The sequence below is a fragment of the Protopterus annectens genome, chromosome 2.part0 (assembly GCF_019279795.1).
Source record: "Protopterus annectens isolate FY-2018-M chromosome 2.part0, PAN1.0, whole genome shotgun sequence".
Taxonomy (NCBI): Eukaryota; Metazoa; Chordata; order Ceratodontiformes; family Protopteridae; genus Protopterus; species Protopterus annectens.
In genome coordinates, this window is record NC_056728.1 from 1,961,182,139 (window position 1) to 1,961,202,541 (window position 20,403).

The following is a 20,403-nucleotide window of genomic DNA, read 5'->3' on the forward strand; positions in this document are numbered from 1 at the left end:
TGGAAATGGAGATACAAAATTCCTTTAGAGAAACAGTACCATAAAGGACTATCATTTATCTTACAGTACAGACCACTGCTTCCATATAATATATCTTACAGTACAGACCACCGCTCCCATATAATTTATCTTAAAGTACAGACCGCTGTTCCCACACACAGTTAAGTAAAAAAAACATGTTTTATATATATATATATATATATATATATATATATATATATATATATATATAAAATGAGTATAATAGATTAATGATACTGTACATCACTCAGTCATTTCTTGTCAAACAGGCTTTCACTCTTGCTACATAACAAAGTATTCATAACACAAGACAACATGGTATAGTAAGTGAAGTCTGCAACTTATCCCAGCTGCTGTATGCTTATGCTTTCAGGTGTGCAATATTTGAAAATAAGTCCTGTGTTTAGTCACACTTAGTTTAGTGTAAGGGTATAAAAATGTGATAACCTTATTGTTTACTTCTGCAGATGATCTACCAAGATGTCCATCAAGTGTGGCATTTACCTGTCTCCTCAGCCCATGCTCTTAGTAATATCTAGACTTTTTAACCGCTTTTAAAAACAAATTAATTCCACATCTCAATGCACAGCATATGACAAGTATGAATAAGACGGCGTAATTACAGTTTTTACAACTTCCCACAAGTGTCATACAAGCAGTACAACAGCTAAGGTAACTTCTGGGCTAACAGTGATGTCCTGACACTGCCAGTGAATATGCGTTACATAGGCACATGCTAGGAAGGGGCATAAACATGCCTGAAGATGTAACACTGTAAAATGTGTTTTTTACTTAATTTTTTTTAAATGAAAAAAGATTACAGCCATAAATGAACAATATCAAAAAACTGAACATTTCAGAATGGTATACAGATGCTGTAATCCATTTGACATTGTTGTAAATGTTGTTTAATTGAATAAAGAAATGCTTAATGTGGGAGCAGAAGATGCTGGTTTTATTTCAACAGACTTTGAACACTTGAAGTACTTGTATGGTTTACCTTGGTTCCAGACGACAGCTGTGAAAATTGTTCTCAATTGTTGCTCTAAAAGAACTCTTTCTCACAAACTGGGTGGGCAGGCCTAGTCATTACAAATTCCTTGAATATGTATTTAATAGTCTTTTGCTCAATATAGCCTACTGTACTCTACAAAGATTTGTTCTTTTCCAGTAAACCGTTAATGCTTTTTATATTATTATTTACAAAAAAGGTACTTCGCTTGAAGTTACCAGTTTAAACTCTTAATAAAAGTGAGCATGATAACATTATTCATGAGTTATCTACAGAATAATCTACAAGTATTAACATAGTTAATATGCTCCAACACTACTTACAAATCATCCTACTAGAGAGATTATAAAGTAACTGAACAATACAGCTGGTCTTTGGGGCATAACTGAAGAATATATATGGTCTTTGGCGTATAACATTATTCCTTTAGTTCAGATTCTATATCATCACTTGACTTTTCTAACCTATTTTTCATCAGAAGTCATGATTCAGCTCTAGAACCAGATTTTGTTAATTGATCATTAAATGTACATGAAAAAAAAATTGTATCTCTGAGTTTTGAAAATGATGCACAAATAAAATGATCGCTGTAGTGGAAACAGCCAGCACTGATTAAAGATGTTAAAGTATGAACAAATAAAAAATCATTGTAGTCAAACACAGGCAGTATATATTAAACAGATGTTTTTCTGTATCTCTTAGCAAATAATCAAAACAAAGAAGGAGCTTTAAAACCCATTTAGCTTTTATACAGTAGAAGTACTATGTTTTAGACATTGTTCCGCATGCATAGATTAAGATTATAGGAAAGTACAATAGAATTTATTGTTGTTTTCATGTATTTTCTTTCAGATGTGCCCCAGGTTACTATGGCAACCCTTTGATAATAGGAAATTCCTGTAAAAAATGTAACTGCCATGGGAACTCGGATCCTAACCTTATCTTTGATGACTGTGATGAGACAACTGGGCACTGCCGTTACTGCTTACACAACACCACAGGGGTCCACTGTGAACGCTGTGCTCCTGGTTTCTATGGAGATGCCATCTTAGCTAAAAACTGCACAGGTACTTTTTTTACTGGGAAATGTCAGAGCACATTAGAATTAGGTCCTGAGTCAGCTAGTTTATTAATGTCTTTTACTGCTTAAAAATATCTTTCATTGTCTTTCCTGTGATTGCTTTATTGACAGAAAATGGCAATGCAACATTGTTAACAGGATGCATTCATTTTAACAGTCATTAAGTAGCATAAACCCATGAGATATTTATTTATACTTGTATTACATATCAGTATGTATCTGTCATAGTCTGTTTATCTTGTATTCAGTCAGTTTAATATGGAATTGTAAGCATAAGAACCCAGCCAGCAAAAATAACAAATTCATTGGTATTACAGCTAGTGGCTTATGTTAAACCGAAGTCATGCAAGAGCCAGAGGCACAATTTGTGTGCTGCACTACACCCACACTAGCCTGAAGCACAAACAAGAAGTTAGGCTAATGAGTTTAGAAAATGTTTGCTGCCTCTAGCAGACATGGCTTTAATTTGTGTATCACCTGAGTGATCATTTGATGACTGCCTGAGCAAATTCCCTACCTTCTCAGCAGTTCATGTGTTATTATCCATTACTATTTAATAAAACTGAATTCATGTCATTAAATGTCATGCTTAATGCATAGAGATCAAGAATAGCAAAGTACTGGACAAGGATGGCAAGAAGAAGTTATATTAATGTCAGTAAGATATAAAGTCTAGCATCGCACACAGAAGCCTAGTCTTAACATAAAGGTCTAAGTCAGGTCACCACAAACCTTCACACTGCTTTCCAAAAATGGATTGAGAGAAACTTAAGTACTTTGTACACCAAGATAAAGACAGCATATTATACCTTTTACTGTTGCAACATTAATATTATGAAAAATATACTCTACATTTTACATTGTAAAAGCTGTTCTGCTGAAATCAGACCAGTAATAAGTTACCATGTTACATTTTCCTCTAGACATTTTTTCACTAGGAACAACATTACACTTTAACATATGTTATCTAAAATATTACAAATCTCAGTCAAAATTTCTCACACCGCTATCTTGACTGACATGTTTAAGCAATTCATCGCTAGTTACTGCTTTTTGGTAAAACTGTTCCTATAGAAAATGCACTTCATAACTAATACTGCCAATTCATTACTCTGGGAAGGAGCTTTATTTTAAAATATAGTTATTATTCCTTTGTCTTTGATGCTGCCATTGTAATAGTTTTTCTCTTTAGCCATGATTTACAGATTTCGAGCTGTTACATTCTTATACTGTCATACATTTTTACACTGGTAGATCAATCTTGCACCTTTATGTCTCCCCTGCTATAAAGATAAAAGGCAGGTTGGCCCATTTTGTACAGCAATTGGGGCCATCGCACAGGACAGATGGTTTATGCAAATATTAAAGCAAGGCTACAAATGGCTTTTTGAAAAAAAAAATCTAATTCCTTGGCATTCCAGTTTTCCAAAGGATTGAGTATATTCATTCCCCATGCCAAAATACTTATTATCCAAGGGAGCCATCAAGAGGTTACGAGAAAAAGGAGGAACATAGAAAGAGGTCTATTTTAATTTCTTAAGATTGATGTTTCTAAAGGCTCCACAGTTCAAAATGTTCAGCTTGCAGAATCTTCTCCCTTTACTCCTTCCACAAGTTTACACGATCACCTTTGGATGTAAAATAGTTATTTACCTTTGGATCTAAAATATTTTTATCTCTATACCCACATAGACAGGGTAACCAGATAATTTCTCAGGTTTGAAGCCAGGATTTCAACTACCAACTTGTGTGCTGTAACCAGCACTTTACAAAGTGCTTGGTTCTATTAATTGCAAAGAGCATTCACATCTACCCATACCCAGATGATTGCCTTGTCCAGTGAACATCTCTGAAGAGAAGGAGTCCAGTCAGGGTTCTTTCATACCACTAACATCCACATGTCTAAGTGGGAGGGATATCGCCAGGCCAAGAGTGGGAAGTGTGAACTACTCTGGAAGTTGGGCTGGCAGTTAGGGTTTTGTGGGCAGGAATTCCAAGAATCAATACTGTAACAGTGGATATATGCAAGAATCTACAGTTATGGCAAGCTCTTAACACAACTGGACCTTGTATCTCCTTCACTTCATCTATCATTTACAATAATATCATCCTCAATCAGGTAAAAAAATGTTTTAGTATTGATTTGAATATGAAAGTTATTTTTTGTCATACATGCATAGCATTTATTTTGCCATTTTGATGTAAAAATGTCATCCGTTTTATACTTGTAATAGAACACACACCACATATTCATCTAACACATCCAATACATAATCCACAGCTAAAGGGGTGAGTTCAACAGTACCTGACAAACTGTGCTGATATAACCTGTCATGACTTAATGTTCACATATCATATACCCTGATGTGTACTACTGCACTTACAGAATGGAAGCCACTTTGAAAATCTTTTAATTGCATTTCCTAACAAAAATCGATGCTTTAAATAATATTGGTACTAAACAGTCCAGCTGTGAATTGAGAAACCTACAGAATGAAAATAACAAGTTTGTTTCTAGTTAATGATGCTCAGAAACCTCATGGAAAACTGGCATAACTGAGCTAAACATGTGTCAGTCATGATAGGGGTGCAACAAATTTTCATTCATTCTTGTATGGTACTTTAATTACTATGACTTAATTCTTATTTTGCTTAAATTACTATTGTTTTAATTGATGAGTTATGTAAATTTATAAAATGATAAACACTATACAAATACAGTATGTTCACCAGGGCTGCATTTTTGAAAAGAAAAGCAACACTACTCACAGACAAGAAGTATGTGAGTAGAAATGTATATGTTACTGCAGTTCAGATTTCCTTCCAGAAGGTTCCTGACTGATGGTAACTAAGAGTGGTAGAAAAGTGACAGAAATAACATGTTTAAGAGAGAAGACTGGCAGACAATTGTATGAGAATGTTCACTTGCAGAGATTAACTGTTTCCAAAGTTCACTCATATTGTTACAGCCCATATGAAAAGTGAGACCTGGGCCATATTTCAGATATCACAGAATGAAAGCACTGATTAAGGAAAAGGAATTTTAAGCTCTTTCATAAACAGTGTTAGCCACTGTGATGTTTGTGTACAAATCTGCCGCTGTTTTTGTCAGGTAGAAATAAATCTGTGAGTTACAGATAAATCTTATAAAACCTGTGACTGTTTCTACTTTAAATTTCTAGTCTCCCACCAGGACACAAGTGCTCTTCAGCAATTACATTCTGCTAGCCGAGCACACTCAAGCAAATCTGCAGTCTGCGGATACCACTCCATCTATACAGTGTAAGAAGGAATCAGTATTGCAAACTAAACAAGGATATACATTTTGAGCCTCAAGAGCAGGAGCACACTCAAGCAAATCTGCAGTCTGCGGCTACCACTCCATCTATGCAGTAGCACACTCAAGCAAATCTGCAGTCTGCGGCTACCACTCCATCTATACAGTAGCACACTCAAGCAAATCTGCAGTCTGCGGCTACCACTCCATCTATACAGTGTAAGAAGGAATCAGTATTGCAAACTAAACAAGGATATACATTTTGAGCCTCAAGAGCAGGAGCACACTCAAGCAAATCTGCAGTCTGTGGCTACCACTCCATCTATACAGTGTAAGAAGGAATCAGTATTGCAAACTAAACAAGGATATACATTTTGAGCCTCAAGAGCTGGGTCAGTCCACCCAGGCATTCTACTTGTATGTTTTATGAGAGTGAAGCTATTACATTAGCAGTATTTCTTAGTAGTTCTCAGCTTGCTAATAAAACTGACTGTTGTAGCCTTGTGTCCCCCCCCCGATAGTACAGTAATCCTAACTGTCCAATAGACAGTATAGATTTTAATTCACATCCCTGTGACTAAATTAAATTAACCATCAAGCAGCCCTCTCAGTGCTTTCTGCCTTAGTTTGTATCACTTGGAGGCCCACTTGTTTATTTGCATCTCTATAAATTCCCCTTCATTGCTAATGTATCTCCCTACTCTAATCTGTATACAAACTGGTTACTAATCAGCAAGTCAATGTGAAGACACACTCCCAACCTTAATAAACTTTGCTGTCTCTTCTCTCCTTCACTTTACAGGTAGTTTGAATTATTACTTACCCTCTCTGAGGCCTTCACTGATTTCCACTGATTGCCTCTCTGGTTTCTTTGCATTCCACCTGGTTTACACCCCTTGTGCTATCTCCCTCCCCCAATACAAAGTCTATATTAGAATCCTGCTGAGCATGGAGCCATCTTTAAATTTCTAGTCTCCCACCAGGACACAAGTGCTCTTCAGCAATTACATTCTGCTTGCCGGTAAGCCATTAGACCTCAGGAATTTGTTTTAAAAGTGTTCAGATTTGTAAAGTAATACTTACTTTTTTCTCTTGCCTTGGTTGGCTCTGCCCCGCTCCATTCGCCCTCGCTAATGCTCGGGCTCTCTCCGCTCCCCTGCCCCCTATTCCCTCCCGCCCCCACTACCTCTACATTTATAGTAATCATAGCCACACCCACAGCTCACCCTCACATCACCTCCACCAATCACAGCTCCTCAAGTCATATCACATTAAACCACACCAACTTGCTCCACACAAAATACTCCCAATCACTCTCATTCCCACTAGGCATTTTTGGCATCACCCATACTACTTCCCCATCCACATATAGTGCAACCCTATAATTCCTATTCAGACCCCCCCACCTAGAAACAACATAAACTTTATAACCATGACTATCACACAACTAAATCTAGTCTGTCTTCTCATAATTCTTTACAACACCACAAGTTATCACTCTAGCAATATCCCTAAACTTAGTAGCACAACACTGCATTATGCACTCTCATACACAGACACCACACATTATAATAATATCTGCCCACACTTATTCAAGAACTACATAACGGACCAATTCAGAACTAAACACATATGCTCTCATTCCTACTCCAAAAAAACACAATACTTTCTCACACTCCTCACCAAACTCCAACATCTGTATAACCATTTTAACTCCAGGCTCACCATAAGTGGGATATCCATCCCACCCCAGGCCCAAATCCATCCTGTCCAACACAAACTGCTCCAACACAAATGTCAGAACATAACACCCCACTTTCTTCATCCCTGGGCAAATCAACAACAGCAGCAAAACCAACCATCTTTTAACGCTAAACATTAATATTAGAAGTATCAAAAATAAAATACCTGAACTCCAGGCCACAATAGCACACTACTCCCCAGACATAGTTGCTTTAACAGAAACCTGGCTAAATAAAAACATAGCTAACTCAGAAGTTCTCCCTACCGGCTACAATATCATTAGACAAGACAGACCACTTCGTAAAGGGGGTGGAACTGCCTTACTCTACAAGTCCAACTTAACTGTCCATCAATTACCAAACTCCTACCCCTCCCCCAATAATTGGGACATACTTATCTCACAACTTCAACTTCACCCTAAAAAGGTCATCACCACAATTGTGATCTATATTCCACCTGGTAATACACCTGCTTGCCTTGAAGACTTCTTATCCTGCTGTTCTTCCACATACTCACAAGAAACCCTTATTCTGGGGGACTTCAACCTAGATTGGTTCACCTGTATATCAGAACCACCAAGTAATCTAATAAATCTCCATGGCTACCAGCAGCTAGTCCAAATTCCAACTAGGTGTGATAAAAAATCTAAAAGGGAATCCATCCTTGACTGGGTCCTAGCTAGCAACCCCACATTGTACCCTCACACAGGCAGTCTCCCAGACACCTTAAGTGACCACAACATAATATACTTTATACGTAGTAGAACAAGCATATGCAAAACCACTAACTATATATCCACTAGAAACACAAAAATTCTCTCCTGGGGTCCTCAACACTTTACTGTGTAACTGTGACTGGACCCCCTAAAACCCTCCCACTTGACCAGGCTGTAGCATATTTCAACAAAACATTTCTACAACACCTAGACACTGTCGCTCCATTGCAAAATCAAGGTTAGAGCCTCTACAAACCCCTGGCTCAGTAAAGAAACCAAACAAATCCTCAAGTCCAGAGACACTGCCTGGCGTTACTATCAAAAAAACAAAGAAACACAAAGCCTAACTAAGTACCAAGAACTGCGCAACTGTGCAAAATATGCATTAGGCTGGACAAAAATCCTACTACACAACATTACAAAATAAATACCAACAGAACCATAAAAATTTTGGAAAAATGTAAACCAGCTACTAAAATCCACCCAAAAGGCTACCCCAAACCAACCACCCTGACACTAAAGTTCCCATTGAAACACAATTCAACTCCCACTTTGTGAACTCAATTCTATCCTTAGTATCACAGGACAGTTCCTTCCTCACTATCCCCCCCAACACAAATAACACTAATACAAGCTTTACCCTCAAAACAGTTTCCACCACTTCAATCAAAAGCATGCTCTCCAAACTAAAAACCTCATCAACAGCAGCAGACCTACTCCCCAGCTATTTCTTGAAACTCACAGCAGATGCTATTGTTATCCCAGTCTCCACTCTCATAAACAGATCAATTGATGAAAACTATGTGCCCAAACTCTGGAAAATATCCTATGTTACACCCATACATAAAGGCGGGACCTCCACTGAACTTAATAACTACAGACCCATTGCTTTACTCTCCCCCCTGGCCAAAATCCTAGAAAAATGCATCCATACCCAGATGCTAAACTATCTCCTAGACTGCAACATCCTGTCACCTACTCAGCATGGTTTCAGACCTGCCCATAGTACCACTACAGCTCTCCTCTGCTTCACAGACACAGTAAACCGTCCCAAAAATGAAGGCCTGCAAGTGTCAACTCTTTTTGGATATGTCCAAAGCATTTGACACAGTCTCACACCAAATCCTGCTAAACAAACTAAACCAATATCATCTATCTAATTCCACTCTTACCTGGTTCCAAAGCTACTTAACTGACAGGTACCAAGCTGTGAAATGGGAAAATTCTCTCTCTCCTCAGCTGCTCATAACTATAGGAGTCCCACAGGGTTCTATCTTAGGACCACTACTATTCACAGTCTTCACAAATGACCTCCACACCTCCACACAGCATGCATCTATAATTCAGTATGCAGATGACACTACCTTAATCTGTGCTGCACAAAACATTCCCACCCTCCTGCAAACAACTCAACTAGCGTTCTTTGACGTTGAAAACTACCTTACCAAAGCCCAACTTATCCTCAATCCAAAGAAAACTCAGCTTATGATTATAACCAGTTCTAACAAAAACACTAACAATCAATTCACTATCTACTCTACAAATGCTACTCCAATTGCTCCAGCGGCACAGGCTAAGCTATTGGGAATAACCATAGACTCCCACCTGAAATTTGATAGTCATCTGAACTTAACTATTAAAAAAGTACATGCCAAACTGGGGTCACTCTACCGTATCAAACCATTTCTTACCAACAACACAAGATCAGCCATTGCTCGCTCCCAACTTCTATCCACCCTACTCTATGCATCTCCCATTCTGACTGATCTCAACAAAACTGAACTAAGCAAAATGGAAGCTTGCTATAACAGAATTGCCCGCTTTGCAGCAAATTGCTCATATAGAACTCATCACTGTACTGCTTTGAGACAGCTCCACTGGCTTGAACTGCCCAACCTCCTAACCTACAATCAGCTCTGCCTCTGTCATTCTATCTATTACCTCCCCAATAAGTGTCCTGCCCTCAAAAACCTAGTACAACATCACTCAGCCAAAAGGCCTCTTAGATCATCAAGCAGACTACTACTAGAAGTCAACAACAGCTACAATAGCTTTGGAGATGCACTATATAGTAGTTCGGTAGCCAAAAAATGGAACTCTGTCCCTACTAGCATTCAAAACACATCATCCAAAGCCTCCTTTAAAGACCTCATCAGGCAACATCTCAAGCAAAGTTGGCAGTGCCATGATTGCTCCCCAGGCTAGTGAAAGCGGATAACATATACATACTAAATCTAGAGCAATTGATAATAGTTTTTCAATCTTACTCACAAACACTGGCTAATCTACAATGTATGTACTGTACCTGTGTACTATGTATGTAGTCTACCTACATTCCAAAGTTCAGCTGTACACCACAAATCTATTACTTACCTTTATTTTTAAAATTAATATTTTTTTGACTGTTCTCTCCACTGTAACTGTTTGTGCCGCATACCACTGTAAAAACATGTCTCTTGTAATTTGTGTGTATACTGATTATGTCTAAATAACTAAATGTGTCTGTAATTTTTCTTTGTGGAGCTTTTCTCCCCGGGCCTCTGCTGAAAAAGGGCCTTTTCGGCTCAGTCAGACACCCCCGGTTAACAAATGTAAAATAAAATAAATACTCGGGTTAGGCAGTGGAGCTGTGGAATATGAACTATATACATGATTGAAAAGATGAATAGAACTTACACTTGTTTTTTTCTGTACAATCTATAAAAAGTATGTAAGATTTGCAGCTTTGCTTACAACTAAGTTCTTACAGCAAGTACAGCAAGTAAGTATTGACCTCCAAGCACCCAAATAAAGGCCAGACGAGTCATATCTGCAACTGTGACCATTTATTGGACTAATCAGTTCAGCAGTTCTTTACTATAAAAATAGCAAACAGCAAACTGTAAAACTGCAATACCAACATTAACAGATTTTAAGTAGTGTCAGTTGGCATACCCACCTGCTTGTTGCAGCTAGCTCCTCCCAACAACTGGAGGTATAATATATCCCTCCTTATCTCTAATATGACTCCTGACTTAGCCTGCCAGTGTTCCACACCTTTAAAAGTGTCTGAGATTCAGAAAAAAAAACAGGCAGGATGAATGGGGGAAAAGAGAGGATTCAACAGCCCTTGCCCATCACTGACTTCTGAGGCTTATTGCTAGAGTAACTTATAGCTTAGCAAGGGAGGGTGGGGTGGGATGATCTCATTGAAGAAAAACAATGAAATGATGGCTACCCACTCCCTTGATAGGTTATTAGTCAACTGACACCTCCCCACACCAGGTGACAATGTCTAGTCACCAGGAAAACTGCTTTTGCTTGCCAAATGCCAAATTATCATTGTTTGACCTTACAGCATGCAAATAAAGTTTAGACAAGTCATGTCCGCCTTTACAACTGTTTACTGGAGTAAGCAATATATCACTTAAGTAATCACTTGCTTATAAATCATTTACTATTCAGATACAAACAGCAAACTGTAAAATTTTAATACCAACATTAACAGATTTCAATTAGTACCAGCTGGCATACCCCCACCATTCCAGCCAACTCCTCCCAACAACTGGAGGTGTACTCAGTGTCTCCTCAGCTCTAGTATTATTCCTATATGGCAAGTGACTTAGCCTGCCTATGTTCTATATCTTTAATTTAATATAGCAAGTATCAGAGATTTGGAAAAGAAAAAGGGGGGCTAAAAGAGGAGAAAGAGAGGACACAATGCCCATTGCCTTCCAGCATGGCCTGTGCTGACCCCCCCCCCACCTTTCGAAGGATAGCATTTTTCTTTTAAAGTAACAAGGCCAAAATTATAATGTTTTGTATTCTTCATGTGCATTGCAAACTGTAATTTAAATAAATCCCACACACATCATTCAAATGGATGTTGTCTGAACTATAGAATTGCGGGTCAATTTTGTCCTGATCAGATTATTCATTCATGAAAAACTCCCAATTGTTTGGAAGTTCTTATTATTCTCGAGTTTAAAAATCAGTGGGTAATTTTGATTGCTGCTTGTTTGGGAGCTGTCTACGATGTCAGTCTTGGTAGAATAACTGACCATCCTAATATAATATCAGGGAATTTCTGGCACAACATGCTTCACTCAATCAGCCAAAGTCTTACTGAGTAGGATACACTTATGAATGTAAACAAGATCATCACCTCCCAATGTCAGCATCATTCCTCTCCCAAGCCATATTTGCAGTAAAAGGAAGATGGTTAGCCTCCCATGCCAGCATTCTGAACCTGAAAATCTGTAGAGGGGATAGACTGTCAGTTATGTTGTTCTTACTACCAGGTACGCACTTAGTAGAAAGGGACAGGTTAATGATTAAGACTAATTGCCTTAATATGGACCATACCCTGTAAGATCTGCAGGACCTTCTTAGCAGAATTTGCACAACAGCTTGATTATCAGAAGGAAACATGAGTTTTTTTTTATTGTTAAGGGCTACCTTCAAAGTGTAGACTGCCACCTACATGGGTAGGATCGTTAAGAACATGGTGTCTCTCTTAACTGGCTCAACTATGAAGATGGACATTCGACTGAGAATCATCTGCCTCCCAAATAATAACCCATTTCTTCACCTACTGCTGCATCTGTGAAAAGCTGTAGGGGGTCTGAAGAAACCCAATCAGTTGGCCATAATGTGACCCTATTGAATTGACCCCAAATTGTCTTCCATAACATAAGATCCTCCTTCACTGCTTTCAGGGTGTGAACCCAGTGTTTTTTTTTTCTGACCTCCTCTTAATAAGTTATCTAATGACCTTGCCAATTGTCAGCTTGGTTGAGTCACACTCCATGCAACATTTAGGAATCCTAAGAGGGAAAAGATCTGGTTTACTCTGACTTTCATACCCTCAGAAAAAAAAAATCAATGTTTATTTTAAGATGCTGTAGCTTGTCTACAGGCAGCTTGAATGATTGGCTGGTTATGTCTATTTCAGCCCTAAGAATGTGAAGCAATGATATGGAGTTTCTATCTTATTCTCAGCCAGTGGAACCCCAAGGTTGTTACATAGCTCGATGAAGAGGTACATGCCTGTCCTGGTGTTCTGCTTACCTTCACCTATGATAAGAAAGTCATTGAGGTAGTGTATGGCTACTTGTTTTGTGGTCCTTTGTTGGCAGCACCATTGTAACACTGTGCTGAATGATTTAAAATATGTGCGAGCATCAGAACATCCAGTTGGTATGGCTTTGTTAAAATATGGATGTTCTCTTAAGGACAGTCCCAGTCTTGGCTAGTCCTATTCTTGGATGGATAACAGTCGGAATGACAGCTCACTGTCAGTGGCCTCATCTATAGTGAAGTATTTTATCCTTGTATCCTCCTTAGCAATAAGACCATTAACCAAATATCCCATTGGATGGGAAAGGTGATGCATCAGATGAAGTCCACCTTCTTTTTTCTTTGAGATTAAACCAGATGAAATCCACCTTCTTTTTTCTTTAAGATTAAACCTATTGGTGATATCATGAATTGTTTCCAAGGAGGGACCGAGAATGGACCGATTATCCTGCTGGACTGTATTTCTTCATTGAAGATGCTTAATATAATCCCCTGCTCCAGATCAATCTTTTGTTTTTTATGCATATTTTAATGTGACTATTTATATGGTCTACTTGACTGGCTATTTGTTCATTACATTGCTGTTTTCATAGAATGATTACAGGGTAATTCCTTTTTTAGTTTAAAGTGATGTGTGCTTTTGTGGATTGTGTGTGCCTTTCTTTTAATGGATACCAATGCACACGTGTTAATTATTCATTTTGCTCTAATAATTATTTCAGTGCCAATGTAATAATTACTTATATACATTTATAATATGCATTTGTATAATGTTTTACATAATTTTTTAAAATTTTTTTCATTGTTGACATAAAAAAAGCTATTTTCCTTTCATAATTTCCGTACTTTTCGTTTTCTTAAACCATAGCTACAGAACACATTTTTTTTCAATTTCTTTTCTTAAATATGTTTTTTTTTTTTTTTTACATTTTGATTTTAACAAAAGCTGGAAAGTTAATATTTTGTCAGGTCAAATCATCCGGGGTCAAAACGGCCAGGGGCGAATCGTCCAGGGTCAAATCAGCAGGATCAAAATGTCCCATACCCACTGTTGGATAGTGAATTGCCCTACTGTTGAACACCCTGTTGATAATCAGAACATCTGATGCTTTGAAAGGAGCCTCTCTCTTGAAAAGGGAGCATTTGTTGCCAAGGGGTTATTTTGTCACCACTAAATGATGGCTTAATTTTTGGCAGCAATTACATGCTTGGTGAGGTTTCCAACAATAAGCACACAAATTAGTGAAATTTCAGTTAGATGAAAACATCTGCCACTATTGAAACACAACATGTGTTAATACCTTGGGATTCTTGATTATTGTCTAACTGGCTTGACAGGGATCTTTATAACATGATGCTCAACTAAGTGTCTAGGTATCTCTGATGCCATCTAATATCCTTGGTGGTTGCTTTTTGTTTCCTGAACCTCTGATTTTAAGCTAACCAGGCTACTCCTCCCCAAACATGATGAGCTTCTCTGACTGTCAATGGATAAGAGAGCAGAAGTGCCAATTGAGTGTCTTTTTCTGTAAGCATGGCTGAGTATATTAAGAAGCCTGCCACCCAAATCCCCCAGGATTTTGCAGGCTATATAATGGTTGCTGAGTTACCTAAGGCAGCCAACATAGCCATAAGATCTTTGAATATTGCCTTCTCTGCCTCCATTAATCTTTGTATACCATCAGCATATGTTAATTTAAGTACATTGATGTATTTTTCCTTAATAATGTTATCTCTTAAAGTTTCAGGGATATGGGAAAGTATGTGTGATCCTGGGGCATGTCTGTCTTCTAGGGGAGGGTGCAACACATTGCCCATTGTTGCTATGGGAGAGAACATTATTGGGATCCTGCTTTCACTATTCCCTTCTACAGCTTTCTCAGGTTGTGATTGACTTGAGACTCCAAGCCCTGTTTCACCTGACTCATTAGTACAAGAAATCGGTGGTGATACAGATAATCCTTCTCCCTTATGTACCACTGTACAGCTAAACCCTTTCTCTAAGACCAGATCAAATAACCTGTCCTTATTGGTATCAGCCAATGAGTCTAAAAATTCCTGCAAATACTCTTCTTATATCTGATTTACTAAAACTTCCCCTCTTCTGTTTTCCTTATTGCTTTGTGCTTCATTACCTGTTTCCTCCAGCACATTCTTTTGAACTATCCAAATTAACCATACCATCTGTAACCTTCCAAAATTTCCTCCTGCTCTTCTTAGCTGGAACTTTCACTAATGGGGATGAATCCAAACTGGCTACCAAATGTCTTTTCTTGGAGCATGATGGAATGATACTGCCGTCCTCTTCTAAATCCTGAAAAAATCATCTGCCTCTGCAGTTATTCTTGCTCATGGGGACTCTAAGGACTGCAGGGATAAAGAAACTGTAAATGAAAATACAAAAATTATAAAATGACCAATAGATATCCCGTGTGACCATAATTAGCTTTTATTCCCATTCCATTTTTTTTGTTTCATTCAGAAGATAGTTAGCTTGACAGCTGTTAGTGATTGGCTCAACCAACATAATGACCCATGCTATTTCACTTATCTAAGTCTGAACAATGATTGAATGAGTTAATTTTTTTAATACAGTGACCTTATTGAAGCCAATCACTGAAATCATGGCTTCTCACTGGCCAGATGGGTTATTATAGCAATAACCCACGCCTGGGTGTGGGTAATGCTGGATTTACCCACGGTTGGCGTGGTTTGGTCATGAGGGCGAAGCCCGAGTGGCCAAACAAAGCCAACCGTGGGTAAATCCAGCATTACCCACACCCAGAACTGGGTTATTGCTATTATACAATGACATTATTTAATAAAAAATATAATTATTTTTCTTAAATAATGGCATTGTATAATGCCTCCTTGCTGCCCTTCTGCAGCAGACTGTCTGGTATTCTGCGGCAGTTCTGATGTACTGCACATGCGTATGCCTATGCAGTACATCAGAGCTGTGGGCAAAAGCAATGGAGAAAGCAAGATCTCCGTTGCTTTTTACAAACTGTTTCGCTATGTTAAATGGGTTTAACATAGCGAGACAGCTTTAAAATAAGCAACGGAGATCTCCGTTGCTTATTTTACAGCTGTCTCGCTATGTTAAACCCATTTAACATAGCGGGACAGGTTTAAAAAAAAAGCAATGGAGAAAGCAAGATCTTCGTTGCTTTTTACACACTGTGTCGCTATGTTAAAGGAGTTTAACATAGTGAGACAGCTTTAAAAAAAGCAACGGAGATCTCTATTGCTTTTTTTAAACCTGTCTCGCTATGTTAAACTTCTTTAACATAGCGAGACAGTGTTTTAAAAAAAACTTATACTAATGGAAAAAGTCAGGCGACCGGACCTTTTTCCATTAGTATAAGTCGATTTACAACGTGCATCTGACAAATCAGCGTGCACGTTTTGGAATATTAATTGGGGGTCAGGGTATAATAGTCCACTGGCAATTCCTCCAAGCTGGGTGATGCTCTCCAGTCACCATGACAACTGCACTTGCTTGCTAAACACTCAATAAAACATAACAATACAGCAGATATATAAATCATGTGAAATAAAATATAACTACTTTGTTTTTCTTAGCTATACGTAAAAACTGAAAGACAATGTCACTTTCTGTTTGGACAGCTATGCTGACTAGGTAATTCTCTGTATCTTCAAATTAAATTTGTATTTTGATCCTAGTTATGTTGATTATTATCCAGAAGGAGAGACAATAAAAACATTAATTAAAATAGGACAGTAACCGTTTTGCTAAGACATTACCCAAAGAAAAGTTTCCAAAAAATCGGTGGCCCATTAAGGGGATAAATGTTTGAAAGAATAGTGTTAAAGGTATACCTCCCAATGTAAAAACAAAACAAGACATTCCTCAAAGAATCAGATCGACCCTCTCTACAGAGATTGTTGAACTGGTAATCATCATTTTTTTTCAAATATTTTTTTCTCTCTCTTGTATTGTTTGCATACTTAAATTCCATTTAAATTCCAGTCATTTTACAAGCCACAAGCAATCATAATTTTGTTTTACGTGAGTGTTTTCCTGGAATTTCTGAGTATGAACTGGCTTATTGCAGTTTCATACCAAGTTTTTTTTTCTGTGTTTGTGGCCCCACCGATGTGTTGAAAATTCAGATTAGATAAAACTAGGAAAGATTTAAGTATCTAGACAGGTGATTGTTTTAGGCATCTTATCTGTACAAAATGGTCATTATACTGTTTTCCTTGTACCAATGTGGACTTCTTTGTATATGTAGCTTTTAGTTGTACCCTTCTAACTTCCTTTTGGTATTTATTTACATTCAATAGCTTTTGGATAATATGTTTATTTATTTATATATTTGAATTGGTAAGGGGAGTAGTTACTGTGATTGATAACTATCTGTTACTATCTGCTTCTAATTGAACAGACCGCTGTGCTATACTTTACCATTTGTTTTTACAGTATTTGTCTTATTTCTCAATAGTGGAACAGAAACTGTTTTTTTGTTAGTCAGGTAATCTGGAATGATGGAAGTGATCTGCACTGGGCCAGGACAGAAATCTGTTGTACTGGAAAGCTGAGAAATATTACCAGCCCTTCCCTGGAAATTATTGTATGTGCAAGCTTGCATGTGTGTGTGCTTGAGTATAAAGTACAGTTATTGTGAGGAAATGTGGACTAGAAGGCAGTGAATGCAGCAAGAAGTGGAAAAGACACTTAGGAATGCAGGCTGAGAGCCCTGATAACTGATTGCTCATTGTGAAGCCTTTTCTTGGCTGTGGATGCTGAAGGTTGATTATTTAATGCATGCATTTGAGGAAATGATTCACTTAGTTGTTTACTGATTCATTCATGTGCATGTTATACTTCTGTCTACTTGGTACCAGTAGTGTGACTCGTGAGTCCATGCCCTCTGGTGGAAGTTAAAATATTGTGGGTAGCTCAGCGGGCCAAGGACTGAAGAACCTGTCCACCTCACATACTGGTGACAGTGGTGATGACATTGTAATTGGAATTAGCCAGCAAAGCAGTTTTGTCACCAAAGGTGTGTGTACCCTTGTAGCTGCACACAAATATATGCTGGCGTATACTGTACAACAGTTATTTTATTTATTTATTTTAGTTCTAATAGATTGTAAACTGGCAGAAGTGATGTCTGAAGGATGCCAGTATCATAGCTGAATAAGGAGTGTACAAAAAGGAATTCTGAATGCCAGTTGTGCAAGGAGGACATGTTAGCAGCCTTGTGTGCAGCTAGAAGTCTGGTCCAGTAAATCTGAAGACTAACTTGACACATGTTGCGGGTGTGCAGAATACCAGAAAAAGGAATAGGAATTCATCCCACCCCCAGATGATCTCAAAAACCCATTTGGAATTAAAGAGACAATAGCTGCAGATGAAATGTGTGGAGCTCAAGACAGTAACAAAATGAAAGTGAGAAGCAGTGCCAGTATGGGAGATGTTAAACTTTAACCAGAGGTATGACTACTGGGGATGGGGGAAGAGAAACTTAGATGGCAAGGTCTTTACCAAATTATTTATGTTAGGTATGCCAATCTGTTTATGGAGCTTTGTGGGGTAAAGCATTTCATACCTCTCAGCTGTACAGATTTTTGCAAAATGTCCAGATTTTTGCCTCATATTTTTCATGTGTGTTTCATAAAATTGTGTTTTTCTGGCAAATTAATCGCAAATCATTAAAGACTAAAATTAGAAAATAATGACAGACATTTGAGTTTCAGACTTCATACCCTTCAGACAATACATGCACATGCAAAACCTGTTGTTTGATCAACTTTCTAAGTTTGTAAGAGCAATATTTAAGAATAGTCCATATTTTTGGGCTTTTGTCCCACTTTTATTTATGGCTTTGCCCAGATTTCTTGCTCTAGGAGGTTGAGAAATATGATGGATTTCAAGAGTACCTTGTGCCAACCACACACCAGTGGCCTAGTAGAGAGTTTTAACTCTACCTGGAAGACAATGTTAGGAGCATTTACTGACAACTTCAAGCAGGAATTAGTTAAGTAAGCCCAGTGAGACAAACTGCTGGAGATGCTTAATCCAGGGTAATCCAAGAGTCTAACAGTCTTTGGTCCTCACCACTGATTCTGATGCCAAAAAAAAGTATGGAAGCACCTCACTCTGTGTAGATTACAGAAAAGAGATTATTCACACAGTGTCAAAGGCTTTCTCCATGGATTGGGCAGGTGAGTTCTTAGAGTGGCTGGGTGTGTCTTAGTACCTGTCTATTACTGACCTGACCAATGATTACTGGATAGTACTCTTTAGGTTCAAAGGTTCATAGGACGATACTAGGCTATTGGCCTGGAGGCCCTTATAACCCTAGCCAAGAATTTCACCTATGTTCCCTCAAAGCCAGCACTTGTTTTCCCCTGACTCAGCACCTGTTTTCCCTGTGAATAAAACCCTGCACCTCGTGTCTGCAAGGCAAACACCTTAACCAGTATACCACCCCTCCCACCATCTGAAATGAGAGAAGAGGTCAACTTTTGTGACTTCTTTTGGGTTACGTGAGGTCAGTAAAATGCCCTTTGTAATGAGGAATGCCTCAACAACTTTCCAGAGGAATGCAGTGTTAGTGATAGTTCTGGAATAACAAGACTATGTGAGCAAAAATGTAGACTTACATAGACTATGCCCAAAACTGCTGTGTTTGAGTATTTTTTTCTACAAAATATGGTGATCTCAGAGCTAATATATATATATATATATATATATATATATATATATATATATATGTGTGTGTGTGAAGTGGGTGCTGAAGTGCAGGAGGTGCCCTGCAAAAAGCAATTTTAAAGTAAGGCACCATTTCCCCTTGCTGTTGTTGTTTTGTGTACTTCCAGGACTCACAACTATGTGTTTCAAAATGATGATAGGTTATAATAGGAAGTTGACATGGATGGATGCCTAGATATGTCTTTAAGTACTTTTTCATATGTGTTGTCATACTGCTTAGATTTCTTAAAAAACACTTCTTACCAACAAAGTAAATGTTTCCTAATAGTTTTTGGCTGTTGATTTAAAGAAGAACTATCACATGTACTTTGTGCCTTTCATTTTGTTGAGACTGTTTTTTTATAAAACATTGAAACAAGATCATATTGGGAAAAATAATTCTGAATATTTGCATATGTATACAGGGTCAGTGTGGTCAACAGCAATGAGTTTGATTGCTGTATGCATTCTGCTCAAGGAATTTGTATATTTGGGATGGTGAATAAATCTTTGTTTATTGTGCAACATACATCTCAGTGATTCAGGATCATGCCAGCATGATTATTGCTGTTTGTTTGACAAAGTGGTCATAACGATGTTAGCCTGAGATTGATCGAAGCTGGATGGTAATGTAACTTATTGTGCAACTAATGCAGAATAAACACTTTAAGCACTGAGATGTCAAATAAATAAAGAACACATTTTCTAATAATATATATGTGACTGTACTATGGGGACTTCAATCAGGAATTCACGAGTGACATAGTATAGT

The 20,403-nt window shown here is 37.9% G+C and overlaps 1 protein-coding gene across 1 annotated transcript in view; it reads left to right on the forward strand.

The window, feature by feature from the left end:
- Positions 1-20,403, forward strand: part of LAMA4 (laminin subunit alpha 4) — a 1,355,623-nt gene that overhangs the window by 387,395 nt on the left and 947,825 nt on the right. Inside the window, exon 5 of the mRNA XM_044061904.1 lies at positions 1,886-2,100. Within this exon, the coding sequence (XP_043917839.1) occupies positions 1,886-2,100 (215 nt within the window). The remainder of the gene's footprint in view (positions 1-1,885; positions 2,101-20,403) is intronic.